The following is a 21550-nucleotide window of genomic DNA, read 5'->3' as shown; positions in this document are numbered from 1 at the left end:
GGCAGGCAGAGGAAGGGATGGACACAAACCCGATGGGTTGGAAGAAGCTGCAGTCTGGCCCTAGAAGCTGGCCCTGCGCTACTAGTTATCAGCTGAGACTAAAGCTGCTGAACAGTTCTCGCCCTGGAGAAATGATCCTGGCACCCACTGCTGGAGTCAGAACTGCTACGGGCAAACCGCCCAAAGAGAAAAGCCTGCTTTCATTGAACTTAATATATAAAGCCTTGACCACTGACTAAGGCGCTGGGATGCAGGGGGATTCTGTCAAGGCCAAGCTTGAATTTCAAATCCGTTGCAGGCAGGGTGTTGAATTCCACACAAAAGAAGTACCACGCTCGTCATTTACCAATGGAAGGAGCCTGGGTCAAGCCCATGTGCTTTTCCAGTGGAGGAAGGTCACATGGAGGAACAGATGTCCTGAAAGGTCCCAATTAAATTTAAATGGGAAAGCTCCCTATTCAGAGCTAAATTACTGCTCTCTCTGTGTGCACTCAGGCCTAATCCAAGCGGACGCTTTAATGTTTAAATAGCTCCAGGCTCTACAGAGGAGCTGTTGCTACCACACTAATGAGGCTAATGTTGCAAATGTTTTAAAAGAAAGGGCAGTGCTTTGCCAGCAAGGGCGAGCGCAGGGATGGCAGTACAGATCTTAAAGCTGCTGCAAAATGACATTTGCTAAGAGCCTTGTTGCGAACAGACTGTACAGGATACAGGGATACTCAGGGCTCAATCCTGTGCAGCAGCCGGCTCCTTCAATTCCTGTTAACACTCAGCATCTCTTAGGAGGATTAAGTACTTCACAGGATCAGGCCCCGTGGCCCCTAGATTCAAACCCTGCTGAAGCTGATAGGGGTCCTATTGATTTCAGCAGGCTTTGGATCAGACCTTAAGGGGCAGATTTTTACAGGTATTTAGGAGCCTAACTCCCACTAAAGTTAGAAGATTTTATCTGCAGTTTTAGTATCATTAAGGCCCGAGGGCCTCCAGGTTGGTAATATTCTGGCAAACAACCTTCCTGTTCCTTGAAGAATCACTGGCATTTCATTCATTTGCACGGATGGACTCGACTAGTGGAACTTGTCACATTTTTGAAGTGTAATTTACTTACATGGAATTCCTTGGAACACATGCTCCACTGCCACCCCCCGCCACTCTCTTCTGTGTGTATAGATATAAATTAGACACACACTCTTCGCTCACTATGCACGTATGGATATATACACAAAGTGAGCACAGTGTAGTTGTGTGTGTGTATACACTCCCCTCCCCGCAGCTCCACCAGGCCAGGTGCTCATTTTTCCTTTACATTATGTACACAGGTTTTTGCCCGCTTTAAGGCCCCTTTACACTGCCAAAGTGGAGCAAAGGGGCCTTAGTGCCAAGGAGAATAAAGGCCCCCACACTAAAGCATCCATTCCCCATACCTTCCGCTTACGCCGATACATTGTACAATGCCCAGGGTATTTTGAACAAACACCATCACAAAGATACGAACCACAATAACACAACCAACTCCAAAAGCGCATTTGTCTCCTGCTTAGTTAAAAACAGCCAAATAAGCAGCCTGGCTTCCCCTGCCCCACGGACACAGCTGTTGATCAGAAAGTGCAAGGTGGACTGGTCAGAACAAAGAAAGCAGAGAATTAACGTGCTCACACTGGCTGCTCAGAGTATTAATATAAAAATCTCCTTGTTTATTGTGAGATATCAGCTCTAATCCTGGAGGAATAACATAGTTCATTACAGGGAGGCCAGTGGATTACCAGAGGAGTCAGAATGTGATGAAAATACAATAAAACCCTGGGAAGGCTTCCTTGTATTAAACAGCTCGGTCACAGCCTTCGATCCCACTGCACTTTGTTAAAAACCTCCTCTTGATGTGCAGTCAGTGAGGAGGGGTGAAGTGGAATTGTCCAGGTCAGGGGTTCTCAACCTCTCTCTTTCTGAGTCCCCACCCCCACCCCCCCGCCATGCTATACAAACTCCTAGGCCCACCTGTGTCACAACAACTGTTTTTCTCCATATAAAAGCCAGTGCTGGCTTGAGCTTTCTGTCTTGGGCACCAGCAAGTCTAATACCAGCCCCTTTGAAACCTGCTCACGGCCCCCCAGGAGGCCCCGCACCCCTGGTTGAGAACCACTGGTCTAGTGCACAGATATCACAAAGAAACCCCAGGGGATAGATACGTGTCTGATTCCCTCAATATTTAATAATGACAAATCTGCCTTGTCTGAAGTTTGGGCTCAGAACAGGAACTGGAGGAAAGTCGTTGGCCTGGGTTATGCAGGAGGTCAGACAAGAGGATTAGAGGTTCCCTTCTGGCCATAAAAATAAATAAATCTACAAACCTCACATCCTGGGATTTCTAAGTAAGTTGCAAATATTTACACAAAAAAAGCGATGAATCCAAAAGGATCTGAGATTATAACCGTTTGCCCTTTTCTCTGGAACAGATCATTAGCAAATCCTCCAGATTCTTTAGAATGGAGCCGCTGTGGTGTAATACGACAAAATGACTTTAGGATTCTGTTCTTGCAGGGTTAATAATGCTCAGCAAATTTACCAAGTCTCACCATATTTCGTATATATAAAGTCCATTAGTAAATAATCTTACGTTGCCATGGTGCTTTTTGTCTGAAAGGCTCCTGAAGTTTGTAAGGTACTAAAGGAATTACCAAGTCTATTGTCCAAAGGCAAATCACCTCTGGGCTGGAACGCAGCTGTCGCATTCAGTGGACGGCAAAAGCTTTGCAACAAGAAAAATGATGCATCCAATAGAGATTGCAGGAGGAATTTCAGGTGGGAAGGAGTATACGGTGTTAGCCAAACTGAAATTTAGCTGCAACACTGGGATTCACTGAATTGTCTCAAGGGGCCAGACCCTCCATTTGAGCTCTCACCTCCAGCAATACAGCCTCTCCTGGCACCATGGGGGAAACACTGGTTCAGCACGAACATGGGGAAGAATACCTCCTGCTGTGCTCCCTGACCCTCTCCCCTCGGAGCTCTCCCATCCAAGTACTGGCCCACGCCCAACCCTGAATGGTTTATAAGAGCAGAGATCACAGCCAAATGCAGAACAAGGGGGTACCCTGTCAGCCAGCTCCTTTCAATGCATTGCTCACTTTGTTACAGACGTTCTCTGTATGGCCTCATCCTGTACCACGGTGCTTGCAGACATGCTGTAACGACCCAGAAATTCCTAGACTGTAAGGTCTAAAGGGGCCGTTGCATCATCTTGTCTGACCTTCTGTATAACCCAGACCAGAGAATTCTTCCCACTTACCCCTGGACTGAGCCTATTAACTTGTTTGGCTAAAGCAGCTGCCAGCAACACACCCAGTCCTGATCTGAAGACATCAAGAGCTGGAGAAGCCACCACTTTCCTTGGGAGTTTGTTCCAACAGTGACTCTCCCTCGCTGATAACGGTTTATGCCTTATTTCTCATTTGAATTTGTCCGGTGTCAGCTTCCAACCCAGGGGTCTTGCTCTGCCTTTCTCCGCTGGATTAAAGAGCCCGTTAGTACCTGGTACTTTCTCCCTGTGAAGGTCCTTATATTCTAATGGAGTCACTGTTCGATCTTTTCGATACCCTGCCTGGCAGGCGTTGTTCCATCACTCGGCCATGGCCTCATCTTCTGAGAATGCCCGAAGGGAGCCAGTTGGTGCCAGCTCTGAAGCGGCTGGCTTTTTGGGAGAGGAAAGCCTGGCCCCTGGGAACTGGTCTGAGACACCAACTCCTTTCGTCTATATGACACCAAATAACCATCAGACCAATCCAACTACCAATCCGGGCTGGATCTGAACCAGTGACCTGCAGAGGAAAGGGGGCTTGGGAAAGATGTCTGCGCTGTCTATGACACTCAGGTTCATACACTATGGGTTGGACCCTTCTGTGCCTTGCACCTTGTGTCATCATTTACACCAACGAAGAGTGAGTGCAGAGGGGGTGAAGGATGCTGCTATTCTGATCTGGTTTCATTTTACACTCACCATGCACAGGTGTGAATGACTCTGTAGGACACAAGAGAAGTGGAAAACCAGACCTTTGCGTATTTGATGATCATTTTGCCACAGCCACTTCCCTTTACTTTTATATCTAAGCTTCAGATTTCAATTAAAACTTTATTTTCTTTATCAGAGGGGTAGTCGTGTTAGTCTGGATCTGTAAAAGCAGCAGAGAATCCTGTAGCACCTTATAGACTAACAGACGTTTTGGAGCGTGAGCTTTCATGGGTGAATACCCACTTCGTCAGATGCATGTAGTGGAAATTTCCAGGGGCAGGTATACCCACGAAAGCTCACGCTCCAAAACATCTGTTAGTCTATAAGGTGCCACAGGATTCTCTGCTGCTTTTATTTTCTTTGTCGCGGCTCCAGTGCAGAGCTTGTCATCCACCACTTTCCCAGCAGAACAGGAGTTGTAAAACGTCCGCTTTCTTTTGGAGACTGGTCCAGTTGATAGTATTTCCAACGTAACTGGCTTTTCTCCACTTCCTGGTTTGCCTGCAATCTTGCCCGATCGTAGGAGTGCCGGAAGTGAGTCGCTTTGCTATCGGCAAGCTACGCATCCACAGAAAGACATTATTCTCTTAGCCAGGGTCTCGAGTAATTGTGCTCTGAGTCTTATCCATGTCCCTTGTAAGCCCCCAGCTTTCCCATCCGTGCAGGACAGTTGACCATATGCTGCGCTTCACCAATCTCGTGCAGATTTTTAATAAGAAAAGCCCTGGCATTTTGCCCAGACACGACTGTACCCCAGTGCTCTGCAGGTCAGAATCACTGGCTTTTTCAAGGCCCTGGACAAAGCCTGCAGCAGCAAAGGCATGGTCCAGAGGCTACACTGCTAGACTAGGAATTGGGACCCTCTCTATATCCTAGAGCTTCTGATAGTTGACCTTCCTTTGGAAAATGCTTTGAGATCTATGAATGGAAAGCACGGATTTTATCAGCATTACGGTGATGTTTGCCTCATTCAGTGGGTGAAAAAGTGCAAAATAAAATAAAATAAATTTTAAAAAAAATCGAATTCATGTCCTTTTCAGATGAGGATTCCTGCTAATCCCCATCCAGAGATGTGTGGGCAGGACCTGCGATAACATGGGATCCATCTTTTTTCTCTCCTCCTTTGAAATGCAAATGGTATTACTGCATCCCTACCTTTTCTGTAAATAATTCAGAGACGGCGCCAAGCGGCGGTCAGGGGAGAAGGCCTAACTAGCTGACGTTACTCAGTACAGCAGGACTCTAAGCACAGCCTGTAAGGGTGGCTCCAGCACTCGGCTTCTGGGATCCCGTACCAAAAAGACAACGTGCCAGCTGATTTACAAAAACTAGCAGCACTTTGCCTGGAGCTACAAGAACAGTCAGCATTGTGGAATCCTCTTGGGTGATCAGAGCAAAGAACCACTGTCTATATCCCGGTGTGTCATTTTTACTGACAAATTCCTTCTTCTTGACCCTTCAGCGAAGGCCAAATGCTAGATCGGTTTAATATCTGGCGTGCACCCAGGTGGAGAGTGTGCTTAGATACTATAGGGATGGGCAGTGGTATAAATCCCTAACAGAAGCTTTTCTATCTCTCAGCTCTGTGGTTTACCTTTCTTGCAGGGCCCTGGTAATTCTAACGCCATCGTTATGGCTAATATAGGTCATCTCTTAGCAAGGCTGCTCCAGGATTAACGAATCATGCTAGTGCTTAGAAGTCCCAGCCGGAATCGGGACCCCACTGAGCAAGGCCCAGACCCAGAATCGAAGACTGTCCTGATCTAAGGGTCTGTCTGCACTGCAATCTGAAGTGTGACTGCAGCACAGGTAGCCAGACCTGCACTAGCAGAGCTGAAAAAAAAGCAGTTTAGATGCAGCTGAAGCATGGGCTAGCAATGCAAGTACAAACTCCAGGTTCTGGGCAGCTTGTATGATGTAGACATACCCTAAACAAAGGATGGGAAAGGAAACTGAGGCACAGACAGGGCAAATAACTTGCCTAAGGTCACACAACAGATCAGTGGCAGAGGTGGGAATGGAACCCATATGTCCTGATTCCCAGTCCAGTGCCTTATCCATTGGACCATGCGACCTCTTCTGCCCTCCTCTAGCCTAATCAATACACTGCTGCCAAAGTCCTGTCTAGCCCAACCACGTCACCCCACTCCTCCAAGCCCTTGGCTGACTTTGATCTGTGTCAAACAGAAGCTCCTTATCCTCACAACCAGGGACCTTGCCTATGTGTGTGCCATCGCGACCGACACACACACACACACACACACTCACACTCTCTCTCTCCACCTGCTCCCCAACCTCCAGATGCAGACTCATGCAGTGAGTACTAAAAATGAAGGGTGACTTTTTCAAAACCAAGTCGGTGAGTGGTTCTCAGCTTGGGGTTACGGGCTTTGGTGGGGTATGGTCCGGGGCCACAGCCACCCTGTCTTTCCTAAATTGCTAGAAGGGAGACAGTAAAGAGCCTCTGGAGGAAACATCTGGAGAAGTTCCCTTGCTGAGCCAGCGAAACTTCAAGCCTACCATCAAACAGGCAGGAAAACAAGGTTAAAGAGCCCTGCCTCTCCTCTATGCTAGGGACACAGCTAGGAGATGCGGAGCTGTTCAGTGGAGTGTGTTCATGGTATTGCAGCTACTTTGCAGAGCCTTTCCAATACATGTTGTCTCCAAGTGTTACACTGTACGTGTAGTTTAGTTCACTGGTGAATCAGTTACACAGATCCTCTTTCAAGGCAAGTCTCAGCCTTCAATACTGGGTGAAAGTTATACCTGTCAGGAGATCTTCGCTATCGGTTACACTCTGCCATTGCTCCGTATTTCATTACGGTGCAAAGGCTGTCAAGCCATCAAGATTTGCAGTGGGGCTTTTGTTATAAGGTTAATTTTGCCATTCACCAAAACATCTGATCAGTCTCAAAATGGGTAGACTGGACCTGGGGATGAGGCAGAAGCTTTTCCCAAAATTTCAAGTGACACAGATTGGGGGTTCCGGGATTATGGCGTCCTTAGAGGTGTTCAACACTTGAACCTAGTCGCTACCGGCAAAATTACCTCTTGCTGACAACAGGTGTCAGCAACGGGAGCATCTAAACATGGATTAGCTGCAAACGTAACACAATATTTTCAGGACAGTTTCAGAAACAGCAAATAAGAGCTGCCTGGTACAGGATTCAAATGGAAGTGAGGAGATGACCTCGAGGCAGGTCCTACAAAAACAAATATCTGCCGTGGGCTTTGAGCATGCTGGCTGAATGGCACTGTGCAAGTGCAAAGCGATAGTGGTACAAGAACGAAGAATCTAAAATTCAATGGGCTCTCAAGAGCAACAGGTCCCTTGTTCTAAAGTGCACCATGGATTATAGCAGAGTTGCTGGGGGCGGGGGGGCGAGGGGGGAGAGAGACTGTCATCCTCAGGGGCAAGGCCTGGGATCATATCCATCTGCAAGTGGAGGCATGACAGGAAGGATGGTCTAGTGGTTAGGGGGGAAATTCTGGTCAATTCCCACCTCTGCCACAGATTTCCTGGGTGACCTTGGACAAGCCTCTTAAACCTCTCCATGCCTCAGTTTCCCATCTGTACAACAGGGATAACAGCACTGTCCTGCCTCACAGGGGTGCACAGGATAAATACATGAAAGATGGAGAGGCACTAAGGTACAGTGGTGACAGGGTCAGACAAGGACCTTAGACAGACAATGTCCTTTTAACTGTGCTGTGCAATTGTCCAGGTTATGCAGGTTCTCTAAGAAAAACCTCTTGGCCCTCAAGCTGGGGAGCACCCTCCAGCCTGCTCCAACCCTTCTCACAGCTTCTGTTTCAGAGTCATTAGAAACGAGGGATTCAACTGTAGGCAGCACATGGCCAAGGACGCCAGTAGTGAGGGGAATCTGCCTTTGGAAGATGTGCAGCGAGGGATGTGCCAGGACTAACTCACTAGCTGGAAAGGCTTAAGTCTCATGTCTCTGAAATAGATGCCACTGCCCCCCTCCCCAGTCTTTTCTGGTAACTGCTACTCCAAGCTGCCCCCCTCCCTGCCCTTTCTCCCCCATACACCCTGGGAAGAGCTTATATCAACAGCAGTGATGGCACTTGGCAGGACAGCCCTCTGGGCCTCTACAAAATGCAGATACTGGATTGGCAACTGTGTGTCATCTTAGTGCTACCAAGGCGTTACAGTACAGCTTGGGGTATGTGTACACTGCAGACAGGGGGCATGATTCCAGCTTGGGCAGAAATCCATGCGCTAGCTCTGCTCAAGCGAGGGCGATAAAAATAGCAGCATGGCAGCCATGGGGGCAGCTTGGAGTAGCTGCCCGAGCACGTACCTAGGCTCTTAGACGGCGCTGTACGCTGGCAGTTTGCCTAGGCTGCAGCCTGGACACTGCCACAGATGTCAGCGATTAAGCTCAGGCCATGGGCAACCTCCTAGAGTGAGGAGCTTAGCCCCAGGCCTCCAAGAGTCAGAGCCCATGAGTTCTGTTCCCGGTTTTAATACTGACTTGCCATTGGCCTAGGACAACACTCCCCCCTTTGTGCCTCAGTTTCTCATCTGTAAGACAGGGATAGTTACTGTGTACTTCAGAGAGTTCCCACAGGTAAGGAAAGGCTCCCTGTTTAGCACCATGCTAAGTAGATGCTTAACTGCGATGATGCCAATGGGAATTCAGCACATGTTTAAAAGTTAAGCATGTGAGTAAGTGCTTGGCTGAACAGGAACGGACTTAAGCAGATGCTTAAATGCTTTGCTGAACCATGGCTGCTGAGAGAGGCAGTATGAGGTAATTAGCCTGGCATTTTCCCATGGGAGTTAGGTGCCTAGCTCCTTTAAGCTCTTGGGGGAGCATCATAGCCTCGGTGTGTGTAAAATGCTCTGGAATGGCCTGATGGATGATGTTATAGAAGCAGCAGTATTATGTTAGCTTCAGTATTAAACAGCCACTGCTGAGACCATGTTACGGGGTTCAGGCTCCTTTTCCAGACTAGAGATCTATAGGGTGTGGGGTTTACTTTGCTTCTCCACTTTGAGGCCCAGGCTGCTTATGGCATCTAGCGCCTCTAAACATCCCTGGTGAATAGCCACCAGTGGGAGGACTTTGATCCCGTTTCCAATCCTGGAGGAAGCTATCATTCAGCTGGGAAATGGATCTGAACAACCATGGGTGCATTGCCGACCTTTGCGCCACACCTGGGGTTTCTCGGCTTACACAAGCTCTTGCATTTGGGAGAGAATGTGCATTCGGCTGCTTGCTGGGAATTAGAGTAAATGGAACACCAGGAAGCTGGTTTTCAAAGTGATTCAGGAGCAATGGAGCCAGATGTTTTCACGGCAGTTGCATTTTTACAGTCTGGGTGCATCTTTCCAATTTTAGCAATTCCTTTTTTCCTGAGTGCCTATTGGACAAGGAGCAGTGAGCAGGACTGCAAAGTACTTTATCCTTCCGTTTCTAGCAATGCAGTTTAGCTCAAAGGCTAAAAATGGAGAAGGGGAAAGGGATGAGACTGGAAAGCTAGCTAGTTTGGGGAGGATTTGGTCAACATGTGGCCTAATACACACTTGCCTTTGTAGCCCAGTTCGTCAGAGCCACTCGCATCTAGACTGGTGTCCAATTCGAGGGCTTTATTAACTGAAGGAAAAACTAACAGACTTCAGAGTGGACGCTGCTGCACATATGTGAAAAAATGTGTTCGCTGGGAGTGGTGGTGAAAGCCACTGGATCGTGCAATCCGATACAAATTATTGCTGTGCAAGCAGCTGTGCAACCTGAATATATCTTGTGGGAGATGGAATTAGGATGGAGGTGCAGAAATGAGGCATTTAAAAGTCCAGCATAATAGGTAGAGTAGCAAAAATGCATTTATACGGCCTAAAAGCCAAGCCACTTTTTTACCTCTGCCTATACATACATTCTGCATTTGAACTCAAGGCTTAGATGCACAGATCCTAAGGCCACAGTGGCCATCTAGTCTGGCCTGCTATACAGAACTTCCCCAAATTAATCCCTAGAGCAGAACCTTTAAAAAAACATCCAATTTTGATTTAAAATGGGCAGTGATGGAGACTCACCACGAGCCTCGGGAAATTGATCCAATGGTTCATTAGTCTCACCATTAAAAGCGTGCACCTTATTGCCAGTCTGAATTTGTTTAGACTCAACGTCCAGCCACTGGTTGATGTCAGACCTTTCTCTCCCAGCCTGAAGAGCCCGTTATTAAATATTTGTTCCCCATGCAGATACTTAGAGACTGATCAAGTCACCCCTTCACCTTCTCTTTGTCAAGCTAAATAGATAGCGACAAACTCAAGGATCTCAATCGGTCTTAGTAATAGAAAGATCTAAAAAGTGCTCAGGAGTCTAACCTTTTATAACTCACTTCAGCACCCACCCACCNACCCACCCACCCTCCATTAGGCTCTCTTATAAAGCTGTGTGAAACTTATGTAAGAAAATCCAAGTGAAGCCAATTACACATTCAAAAACCTGAATTGAGGCCACGAACCTCTGCCATGGTGCCTATACGAAAATTGTCCACATAATGGCTTGAGGATCAGATGAGGTCGCTGGTTTTTAGTTTAAATATTTATTGGGCTAAAATGACAAGTGTGAGTGTGTGTAGATAATAGACTGAATGTACCCAAATGCATCACTCCACATTCTTTGATGTCATTTAGACTGCAAGCTCTTCTGGATGGGGACTGTTTCACCCTGTGTGTTTGCACAGAGTTTAGCACAATGGAGCCCTGATCTAGGCGCTACTAGAATAGAACTGACAAAAGCTCACAAACTTTTTGGAAAACTTGGTCCAGCTGGTGAACCCTTGTGGGTTGGATGGCTGGACCCGAGGGCACAGATGGGTCCTTGGGGTGGGGGGGTGTGCGCACCGCAGGCCAGTTAGAGTGTCTAGGAGAATGTTAACACTCAGGAATTGCAGAATGTGAGGCAGAGATTTTCCAAAGCTGTCTAGGGGGTTTGGATGCTCCACTCCCATTCATTCTAAACAGGTTCCATTTGCCCAAAGCCCTTAGTCAGCTTTGAATTCTCCAGTCTGAGTGTTTAAATATAACGTCACCTTAATGATGTTCCATTCTATGCATCCGATGAAGTGGGCTGTAGCCCACAAAAGCTTATGCTCAAATAAATGTGTTAGTCTCTAAGGTGCCACAAATCCTCCTGTTCTTTTTGCGGATAGAGACTAACACGGCTGCCACTCTGAAACCTTAATGATACATTTTGCATTTAAGTTTAATGAAGTTTAGGCCTCCCCTCCCATCCATCCCTACAGAGCAGAGTGGGCCTTTTAAGTTCAGAGCAGCTGTTGGACAACTCCAGGGACTGCCCCAGCGCTTAGATTTCACCACATTTTCTGACAGAGCACATGGGACGGATTCAGGTCACCTGTCACATTCCTTCTAACTTTACCCTCCTGTTCCCAATCAACTGAGGAGACTTAATTATGAAAGGGAGAGAATGGGATATTTAGAGTGATGTGGAGGAAGAATTGAAAGAATTCTTGGTTCTCTGCTTAGCTAGCAGCTGGCATGGGAGAGAAGGAAGTACTCCTGTCTGTTCCCCCACTCTCTGGCAGGAGGTGGTAGTGTGGTACAGATGTACGGTCTAATTTTCCCCTTATTAGGATAACCAAATCCTCATTTGGATGCTTTGATTAGCACACGGGTCTGTGAAATAGTGCCCATGTTTGGAAACTGGGCTCGTAAGTTTCATCAGCTGATAACATCACACAAATTACAGTTGCTTTCTGGAGAAAGCAAGATGGTATTCATAGGAACTATCAGGGAATTTTAGGATTGGATCACCTTCCATTGCTGTGGAAATGCTATGCCATTGGCACTGCCCAGTCCAAACCCACTAAGAAGTTAGTTGCCTGGAATGTTTCAGAGGCAGCACTGGCAACATAGGAGCAAAGAGAATTTAGGGTGATCAGCACACTCAAGAGTCTTGAAAGATCAAGCCTGTACAAATGGCCCATCTCTTACAGGAGGAGATTGAGGTGCATGGTGGGTTGGGAATGAAAGCTCCTTTCGTAAGAGAGCAATGTAAAGAGCAGTCGGTACTGTGCAGATCTGCAGACAGCGCAGAGATTGCAAGCACAGAGCCTGCTTCCGATCTCACTTACACCAGTGGAACGCAATTGACCTCAGCAGATTCACTGCTGATTTATGCCAGAGCAACCGAGAGCAGAATCAAAGGTGTGGTCTGGATTTCCGGGCATTCTCTTACTTTCCCATTCATACTACACTGGGCAGCACATTCAAAGCAGGAGAAACTATGCACATACACCTCTCTGTACCCAGAACTTTTATCTTTGACTTTCAAGTTCCTTAAACCTTCAGCCTGACAATCTCTCCCAGGGCCAACAAGTTACTGGGGCTACCCCTAGCAGGTAGGGTGGTTAGACCAGAGATCCGACTATTCAGTGGTGCCCTGGGGTGCTGAAATTCTCCTCTGGGTCACAGACCTAGACTCAGATCAACCATTTTCAAACCCATGGGACAGGGCTCCGGTCGTCGTTACCTTTTCGTGTTGTGGATGGTGGTCCCGCCCAACACGATCCGGACCCCAGGGGTGGTGCGGTTAAGGTTATACACAGTTAATGCCTCTTCATAGGTTGCTCCTCCAATGATAAACACAATAATATCTTGAGGCCTGCAATGAAAAGGGAGAGCTCTTTAAACGGAGCAGGACAAAGCATTAGACAACACAGCCTAGGGATAAATCCTGCCCTGGCCAGGGACATGGATTGAGCAAGCCAGTGGATTTTCCCTATATCGAATTTCTGTGACATACGGGGCCCTGGAGGGGCAATGATGCAGTAGCACATAATGTGACATTTAAACACTGTACCCTGCTAAACACGTACACAATGTGCTAACGGTTCTGAAAAAGTGGTAGCGCCTCCTGAGCAACGCCCAGGCAGGATCTGTGTCCCCATCCTCCACCACGACACATTCACCAATGTTTAATGCATGAGCATGACTCTGCTGGGGCTGTTAAATTAAGATCAATTTAGGAGTCAAATGAGGGCAGCGACCCATCTTGGTCTTGGCTCAAATCAGCTGCAGCCTTTCTGGCTCATTATAGAATTGGTGGGATTATGCCTAGTTCATCTGGAGATTATAATCCCTAAGAGCCTAGGAGCACAGGATTTTGCAGGGAAGTTGCAGGCTGGGGTGCCTTCACCTCCGTATGTGCAGAAACAGACACGTGGCCCTGAATATTTGACTTCCGCAAGAAAGCAGACACCTCGATCTCTCCCTCCTCACACCCCCTACCCCATTTCTCACCCACCTCCCCAGTCACCCAGCTGGCTCAGAGGTACAAGAAGTTGGTCCTGGCTCGTGAGCCACCTTTGCTGTCGTATAAGAGATCTGTGAACGCTAGAGCGCACTGCACGGGTTCTACAGGATACGGTGCTGTGCATCCTCTCGGACGACTCCAATAACGTACCTTGCGGAGTTCGAAAGCATCTCTCTACAGGGCAGATGAGTCCTGACCTAACCTCCTGGTTACCTGCTGTGCTCTCTAACCCCTCAAGCTGGATCTCTGTTCTGCAGCCAGGTATTCGCTTAGACTAGAGCCGCTTGCTGCAACAGTTGGAATAGCAGCAATTCGTCTGCGTGGGCCGCACAAGCTCCTGATCAGAAGCAAGACCCAAACTGTCAGAAAGTAGTTTCGCATATACGGTGCCCATAATCTGGCAACTCAAGCCATATTTTAGAAGTTCTTGGAAGCTGTGGGTAGTTGGCCCATCTGAAAAATCAGACCCTGGGTGCCAATCTTTAGGTACCTAATATTATAGGGCACTTGGGGAAACATGGTTCTCAAGAGTTATGTTAAACAGAGAAATTGCTTCCTGAGGTGTTCAACAGACTTCAACACAAGTTTTGTCTGCAGTCAATGTATAATCTCCTCGTGCTGTTCTTTGGAACAGCTGATAGTGGCTTAGCTTCAGCTATGTAGCTCTCTTGAAAGGACAAAGTTTTTAATCAGACAGACGTCCCTTGTAGAAAAGGCCTGAAAAGGTACCTAAACATGCCAGCCAGGCTGTTCTGCACTGGAGCTCTGCAGACGCAATGGTGCGATTTATCACGCAGATGTTTTGGGCTGTCAGTCAGGAGCAGTTATACGGAGGGAGAACTATCAGGATTTCAGCAGCACAGTATACGTAGCATTCAAACATTCCCAGCGAGCCAGGATTCTGTGCAGTGATCGCTCCCCGAAGAGTTAGAGTCTCTCGAACAAAAGCAAGCGGTGAAATCTTCTGCACTGCAGCCTTAAGATAAGCAGGTTATATACAGCGACTGCATGTTCAGAATGTGCAAGTTCAAATGTTTCATTACAGCACACGACGAAGTTTCTATGCATGAGCAAGGATGTGAGTCGCTGAGCCAGCCCTGGAGGATGGAGACTGCTGAGTCATGGCTTTTAGCTTGCCTCTTTGGAAACTGGATGCAAATTTGCCCAGCTCTTTTGGGGATGGAGGAGGGGGAAATCTAACAAACCATAGTCTGCTGTACTGAAGAGCAATTCTGAATCCCTCTTCAAGACCCACTTCTGCTGTGATGCCTAAGAGAGATCAGCCAAATCACCGATGGCTAGAAAGAGAGGCCAGTGGCACCAGTTGACAATGTACTTTATAATAATTGAAAGAGGGGTGTCGGGGGGGGGCATGGTACTGCAAGGTTAATAGATAAAATCCCTACTTTATTAGAGAGTTGGAAGTGTGGTTGCAGGATACAGCACACAGCTGGGAGTCAGGACTTCGGGGCTCTATTCCCAGGTCTGCTAGCGACTCGCTCTGTTACACCAGGGAATGTGGTGTTTGCTCCTTTGGGAAGTAGGAATAACACCGATTTGCTGTGGGGGTCACAGTGGTTATGTCTCACAAATCCCAACCAGCCAATTACATCTATTAAATTAAACTAGTGACCGTAACTGGATCAGTAAAGCAACAGGCAAACAAAATAAGCAATTTAGCAGAGGGAGACAGTCCCTTAATTACACGGGTCACCCACTCCCACTTCATCCACAGGGTCAGTCTCCAAGCAGCTCCAGCTCACAAGGCCTAAGGGATTTACGTTCCCAAATCCCCAACTATGTCCCTTTGGCTGCTTCAGAACATCCAGCCTGAAGCTCGACATCCCAGCATGCTCCAGGCTTGCTTACTGTCACCACACAGTCACAGTGAATACCCAGCCCGTTCGAGTCCACCTCCACCTACCCTCATCTCTCATTTGCTATGGAGCTGTTAACGTTCGCCTCTGATCGGCCTCTGGCTCTTCACACAAGCGAGGAGGGAGCTCCCTCTAAACATCTGCCTTCAAATCCCTCCTTCTACAAACTCTCCTTTACCCTGGTGCCTGCTAAAACCTTCACAACAGTTCGGCTGCTAGTGGGCTGAGACCGCTGCCTAGTATCACTGACCAAGATTGTCTCACTGGTTAGTTGTACTCCCCTGTCTGTGGGTCTCCACCCATTTGCAGAGAAGAAAGGACCTTACCCATTTTACGGAATCCTGGTCAGACCAGGTTTCCAAACATGGTGGTATTCTTATTCTGAACAGGGCAAATCCTCATTTGAGTGGAGTCCAGGTCACAGAAACCCCAACAACTGGCACCGCATTGCGCAGATCTAGCTACCACAGTAAGCTGATCAGCTGCCCAGCAAAGCCTCTGTCAGACAAGAGCGTGGCAGAATCGAGCCTGACAAGCATGGTAAGCGGAAAGATGGTCTTGTGGGTAAGCTACTGGGCTGGGACATGTGGGATCACAGCCCTGCTCCAGACGCTCTCTGACCTTGGGCAAGTCACTTCATCTATCTCTGACTCAGTTCCCCGCCTGTAAAACAGGGATAATCATCCTTCCTTTCTCCTACCCTCTGTGTCTTGTCTATTTAGACTGTGAGCCATTTGGGGAACAGACCGTCTCTGACTACATCTATGTACAGTGCCTAACGCAATGAGGCCCTGATCTCAGCTGGAGCCTCTATGAGCTACTGTAGTACGAACAATGAGCTTTTGGAGAGCTGCAACTAGCATGACTCAAGCAGTAGTGTCGATGGGCCTGCATTTGTTTGGCAAATAGGAGGAGAATGACATTTAAACAGCAGGAGAAGGAGAGTTGGAAGCGAAAGATTAAGTGGAATTGCTTGGAACCCTGCTCAATGCTTTACAGAGATTCCTCTCCCCTCCTTGCTGCTAATTTGGACCAGAAGCTTCTCCTCCCCCACAAGAGCATAATATTTATTACGTCCACTCACATGGAGAGGCCTTTAGAAATTCTTTGCCGTTCAAGTGGTTGCCTCCCTTTGATGGTTAAATACAAAGTGTTTCATCCTGCCCTTTAGCTGAACTTGCGTCAATCACTTAACGCCGTCCGCTGAAACCACAAGCAGCAACACAGTCTAGTCCCGTTTGCCCTAGGCTGGGTTTTAAGGGATACCGTATTATCAATGTTGTGAAGTTTATAATAAGTTTAAGGTGGCTCCTCTCTCAGTTCCTTTGGAATGTTTCAGGATAGATTTTAAGGCCTGATTAATTTTCCATCAATCTATCTATCTAAGGTACGTCTGTGGCCCCCATGACCCGGGAACCTAAGTATTTCACAATCTAATATATTTATCCTCTATGGGACAGCTGGATTGTGATCCCCGTTGTACAGAGAGTGAAAGCTGTGTTTAGAATTCCTGCACTAGGTCTGATTGAGTGCAGGGGCCGCCTGGGCTCGCCACCCAAGTATATCACTAGGCTCTCGGACGGACTGCACTTGGGTTGGCTAGCTTGTCCTGCCACCCCACCGACATGTCTATTTTCAGTGTGTTAGCTTGATCAGAGCTAGCATGGGTATGTCTCCTTGGGCTGGGAATCACCCCCAGCTGAAGTGTAGACGTACTCTAAGCGGCTTGCCCCAGGTCAGACAGGAGCAGAGAACTGAATGCAGGTCTCCCGAGTCCCAGGCTAGCAGCGTAACCATCAGGCCATCTGTACACGGAGTCCTGGATTTCCGGTGCTCCAGCACCTTAAACAAACTGGGGTACATTCTCCCCCACCAGTGCCTGGAGTCAGACCGTCCAGTGCTCTGAGCCAGCCCCATGAGGCAAGGTGGACGTGGAACTGGAGATCAAGCAAGTGGTGCAGCAGGAAGTGGTGCATTAATCTCCAAGGGGAGCTCTGCCTGAGCCACTGCTGCTGAACCTCATGCCACAGTGGCACTGGGGGAAAAATACACTGCCACCCTCTGACCTCATCTGAGAGCAAGCGGCAGGTCAGCTTACATGGCCAGCTGTGCTAGTGGGTTTTGCCAAGAGGACTCCCGTCTCTTTGGAAGCAGGACAAGACCAAGTCAGGCCAACTTTCAGCTGCCTTGTAACTTTCAGAATCTATTGCCCAGCCCTAAAAAAATAATAATAATCAAGCACTGAATTATTTTGTACTTTAAGAGAGGTGAAAATAACCCCCAGCTTTTATCTGGCACATCTAACTGTAGTTCTCAAAGCACTTTTACAGATAGGGAAACTGAGGCACAGGGCAGGACTGTGTCCTACTCAAGGTCACCGAGCTGGGAATAGAACCCAGGTCTCCTGAAACACAGGCCAAATGATCCATGGACTAGGCCACACTGTCTCCCGCTGACAAAGAGAGACAAGAGCTGTATTTCTAAACAATCCCAAGGGGCTGCAACGAGGTGCTGGCATTCTGGGTACACCTAACTGTATGGGGACGGCCCACCTCATCTCATACCCCTGCACGACAGCCTCCAACGGACCCCGATTGCTCATGACAATCTGCGTGAGGCTCCACGATGCAGCCGTTATTTAATATTGCGCCCAGAGGCTCCAGCTGGGAACACCATGGAGGTGCTGTACTAACCCATGGGAAGACCTGCTGTGAAGAGCTTAGGGCCGGATATGGTTTGGTATCTCTACCACTGCCTTTGGGGGTTTGTTTAGTTTGCTGAAGGCATAAGGACTCCCTGTGTTGATTATCTCAGTTATGAGGTTAGGCAGGTGCTATTGGGGGTTGGGTGAGACGTCCAGCTTAGCTGTGTTTGTTTCTGACCTTCTTATTCACTGGAAAATTAAACTCTTAGCACCGTGATGTCCCCAAGGCCAGATTCTTGCATTCTATGCCACCCCATTGGAGACGAGCCCTTTTGGGGGCATCTCGTTGGAAACCAGCATGTTTAATGGCAGAGGGTTGAAAGGAAGCCAGGAGGGGCTGGCTGGTTCAAGGAACCCTTTGCCCCTACCTCACTGGCTCCAATCAAACCCAGATCTGTAGCGGCTGGAAACAGTTATTGCTGTTTGATGGCCTGTGTGAAATGAATTGGTGGGTCTCACTTCGGAGTCACTGGGCAAATGCCCATGTCGAAGAGAACAGAACTGGCCCCTTTGGCAGGTTGAGCAGAGAGGCCACAGAGACTGAAGTCCCATCTCAATCTAGAGCAATCCCTCAAGGGCCAGGCTGGAGCATTTCCTAGGAGATGACTTGCATTTCTTGACATTCCTAGGGACTTGCTTGCATTTCTGCTGCCTTCATCCCCATCCTGGGACAATCAGATGCCCTTCCCTTTCCAGCAGCCCCTTCCAAAATCCACTGCTGGATTTTTAAAGGAGCATCTGGCATTAGGCAGAGATTTTCTGGCACGTAGACAAACAATTCATCTCTTGTGCTCATAATTCTTTTCTCACTCAGAAATAAAGTGGTTAATGGCCCTGGCTGTCAGACTGGAATCTGGATGCCTTTCCGTTCTGAAATATGTTTTCACTTGTGTCAGCTGGATCGAGACACCCTATGGTGGCGCTAAGGAAGGAAACGAAAGCTGTGCAGGGTGTACCTCCCAGAGCCAGAGAAATTAACGAGCATTCTTGAACACACATCCTCCCCTCCCACTGATCCTCAGTCCCAAAGTCTGCATCCCTTCTGCTCTAAAGGAGTCGGCAGTTTTAATTTAACTCAGCCTACCCTGCAACAGCCACCCCATTTGTTGAAAATTATTAGCTCGCAAAATTTGGCAGCTGCTGATAAAAGCTGGCAGGATCCAGCTTGTGAGGGGAGTGATGATCGTTGCAACACTCTGCACGTAAAGCGCCTTCAGCAGAGGATCGCTGAGCGCTTCATTGTGCCAACCCACCAGGGAGTGAACCTAGGGTATTCAGCATCAGAGGCACAGGTGTCTACTACTGGAGCCAAAGGAATAACTCTAAATTTGCAGCAATGGCAGGCTCGTATCCTCTAAGCAGATCGTTCATTAGAGGTGGCTTGAACACCCTGTACCAGTATATTATAGAAGCAGAAACTCTGATTTACAAATAATCCCTCCATACCTTAGTTTCCCTAAGTAACTGGTCCAAGAGCTGGGAATAGAAACCAGGTCTCCAGCCTCCCAAACCTGTGCCTTAAACCACAAGGCCATGACTTCCTCTCAGATGTCATTAAATCACTGGAACCTATACCTGCCTTTCATAGCTATAGGGCAGACCCATTCTTTTTCAGCTAGGACTACTAGCCAGCTTGCTAGCCACACTAGGCAAGGTCAGATTCTCACCAGAAACAACCACCACCAGCTCAGGAGGGCATTAGCCATTGGACTCTTTTTGGTTCTTTCCAAAGAAGGCCCCGGTGCCTTGGAATGGGGTTAGGGCGCACGGTGACTTCAGCAGATGAACACCCTGGAGGTGTGTGGCAGTGGTCTACACATCTCATCCAGGCTCTCTGGAAGCGCCTGAGTGCAATACAGCCCAGCACGTGGCCTAGCAAATAACAGGCTGACAAAGAACACAGCAGGTTGTTTTAAGCCTTCACCCTACTCAGTCACTCCAGCAGGTCAGAGAGAAGCTGTGTGATCAAAGAGAGTGCTCGAGACATTTCTCCAGCACTTCCAAGGAGTCTTGTTCTCTTAGTGCCAGGGCAGGAGAGGGCAGCTGGAGAGGGAGGGAGTGCAGCCGGGTTTGTCCGTCCATCTGTGCGCGTCATCAATCTGTCCCCATTCCCCTTCCTCACTGCACCATCCTGGGAAGAGTGGTACTAAATTCTAACTCTTCCAGCAAGCCCGGACTCCACTGGCCAGAGAACTGATCCATGAGTAGATGCACAAAACCTGGAATAATCACACTTTACACTTGCAGTGCTAGCGGCTCTCAAGGGAGGCTCTCAAATATTGCAGTAAAGCCTCACAACCACCTTGTGAGCTAGGCCAGGCATCATCCCCAAACTACAGACAGAGAAATCATAGAATTTCAGGGTTGGAAGGGACCTCAGGATGTATCTAGTCCAACCCCCTGCTCAAAGCAGGACCAAACCCAATGAAATAATCCCAGCCAGGGCTTTGTCAAGCCAGGCCTGAAAAGCCTTTAAGGATGGAGAATCCACCACCTCCCTAGGTAACCCATTCCAGTCCTTCATCACCCTCCTAGTGAAAAAGTTTTTCCTAATATCCAACCTAAACCTCCCACACTGCAACTTGAGACCATTGTTCTGTCATCTGCCACCACTGAGATCAGCCGAGCTCCATCTTCTTTGGAACCCCCCTTCAGGTAGTTGAAGGCTGCTATCAAATCCCCTCTCATTCTTCTCTTCTGCAGACTAACTAAGCCCAGTTCCCTCAGCCTCTCCTCGTAAGTCATGTGCCCCAGCCCCCTGATCATTTTCATTGCCCACTGCTGGACTCTCACCAATTTGTCCACATCCCTTCTGTAGTGGGGGGCCCAAAACTGGACGCAATACTCCAGACGTGGCCTCACCACTGCTGAATACAGCAGAATAATCACTGCCCTCGATCTGCTGGCAATGCTCCTACTAATGCAGCCCAATATGCCGTTAGCCTTCTTGGCAATGAAGGCACACTGCTGACTCATATCCAGCTTCTCATCCATTGTAATCCCCAGGTTCTTTTCTGCAGAACTGCTGTCTAGCTGCTCGGTTCCCAGCCTGTAGCAGTGCATGGGATTCTTCTGTCCTAAGTGCAGGACTCTGCACTTGTCCTTGTTGAACCTGATCAGATTTCTTTTAGCCCAATCCTCCAATTTGTCTAGGTCCCTCTGGACCCTATCCCCACCCTCCAGCGTATCTACCTCTCCCCAGCTGAGTGTCATCCGCAAACTTGCTGAGGGTGCAATCCATCCCATCATCCAGATAATTAACGAAGATGTTGAACAAAACCGGCCCCAGGACAGACCCCTGGGGTACGCCACTTGATACCAGCTGCCAACTAGACATCAGGCTGTTGATCACTACCCGTTGAGCCCAACGATCTAGCCAGGTTTCTCTTTACCTTAAAGTCCATTCATCCAATCCATACTTTAACTTGCTGGGAAGAATATCCTGGGAGACAGTATCAAAAGCTTTGCTAAAGTCAAGATACATCACGTCCACCACTTTCCCCATATCCAGTTATCTCATCATAGAAGGCAATCAGAGTGGTCAGGCATGATTTGTCCTTGGTCAGATTTAGACACCAAGATGTTAAGCGACTTGCCTATGGTCAAACAGCAAACCAGTGTCAGAGCTGGGAAACAGAGACCAAGTTTCAGC

General features: G+C 48.2%; 1 protein-coding gene across 1 annotated transcript in view; it reads right to left on the bottom strand.

Annotated features, from left to right (window-relative positions):
- Positions 1–21550, bottom strand: part of VPS45 (vacuolar protein sorting 45 homolog) — a 54021-nt gene that overhangs the window by 9396 nt on the left and 23075 nt on the right. The window contains exon 14 of the mRNA XM_032792210.2: positions 12535–12666. Coding sequence (XP_032648101.1) covers positions 12535–12666 — 132 coding nt within the window. The remainder of the gene's footprint in view (positions 1–12534; positions 12667–21550) is intronic.

This window comes from Chelonoidis abingdonii, chromosome 11 (genome assembly GCF_003597395.2).
Source record: "Chelonoidis abingdonii isolate Lonesome George chromosome 11, CheloAbing_2.0, whole genome shotgun sequence".
Taxonomy (NCBI): Eukaryota; Metazoa; Chordata; order Testudines; family Testudinidae; genus Chelonoidis; species Chelonoidis abingdonii.
This window is presented reverse-complemented; position numbering and strand designations above follow the sequence as displayed.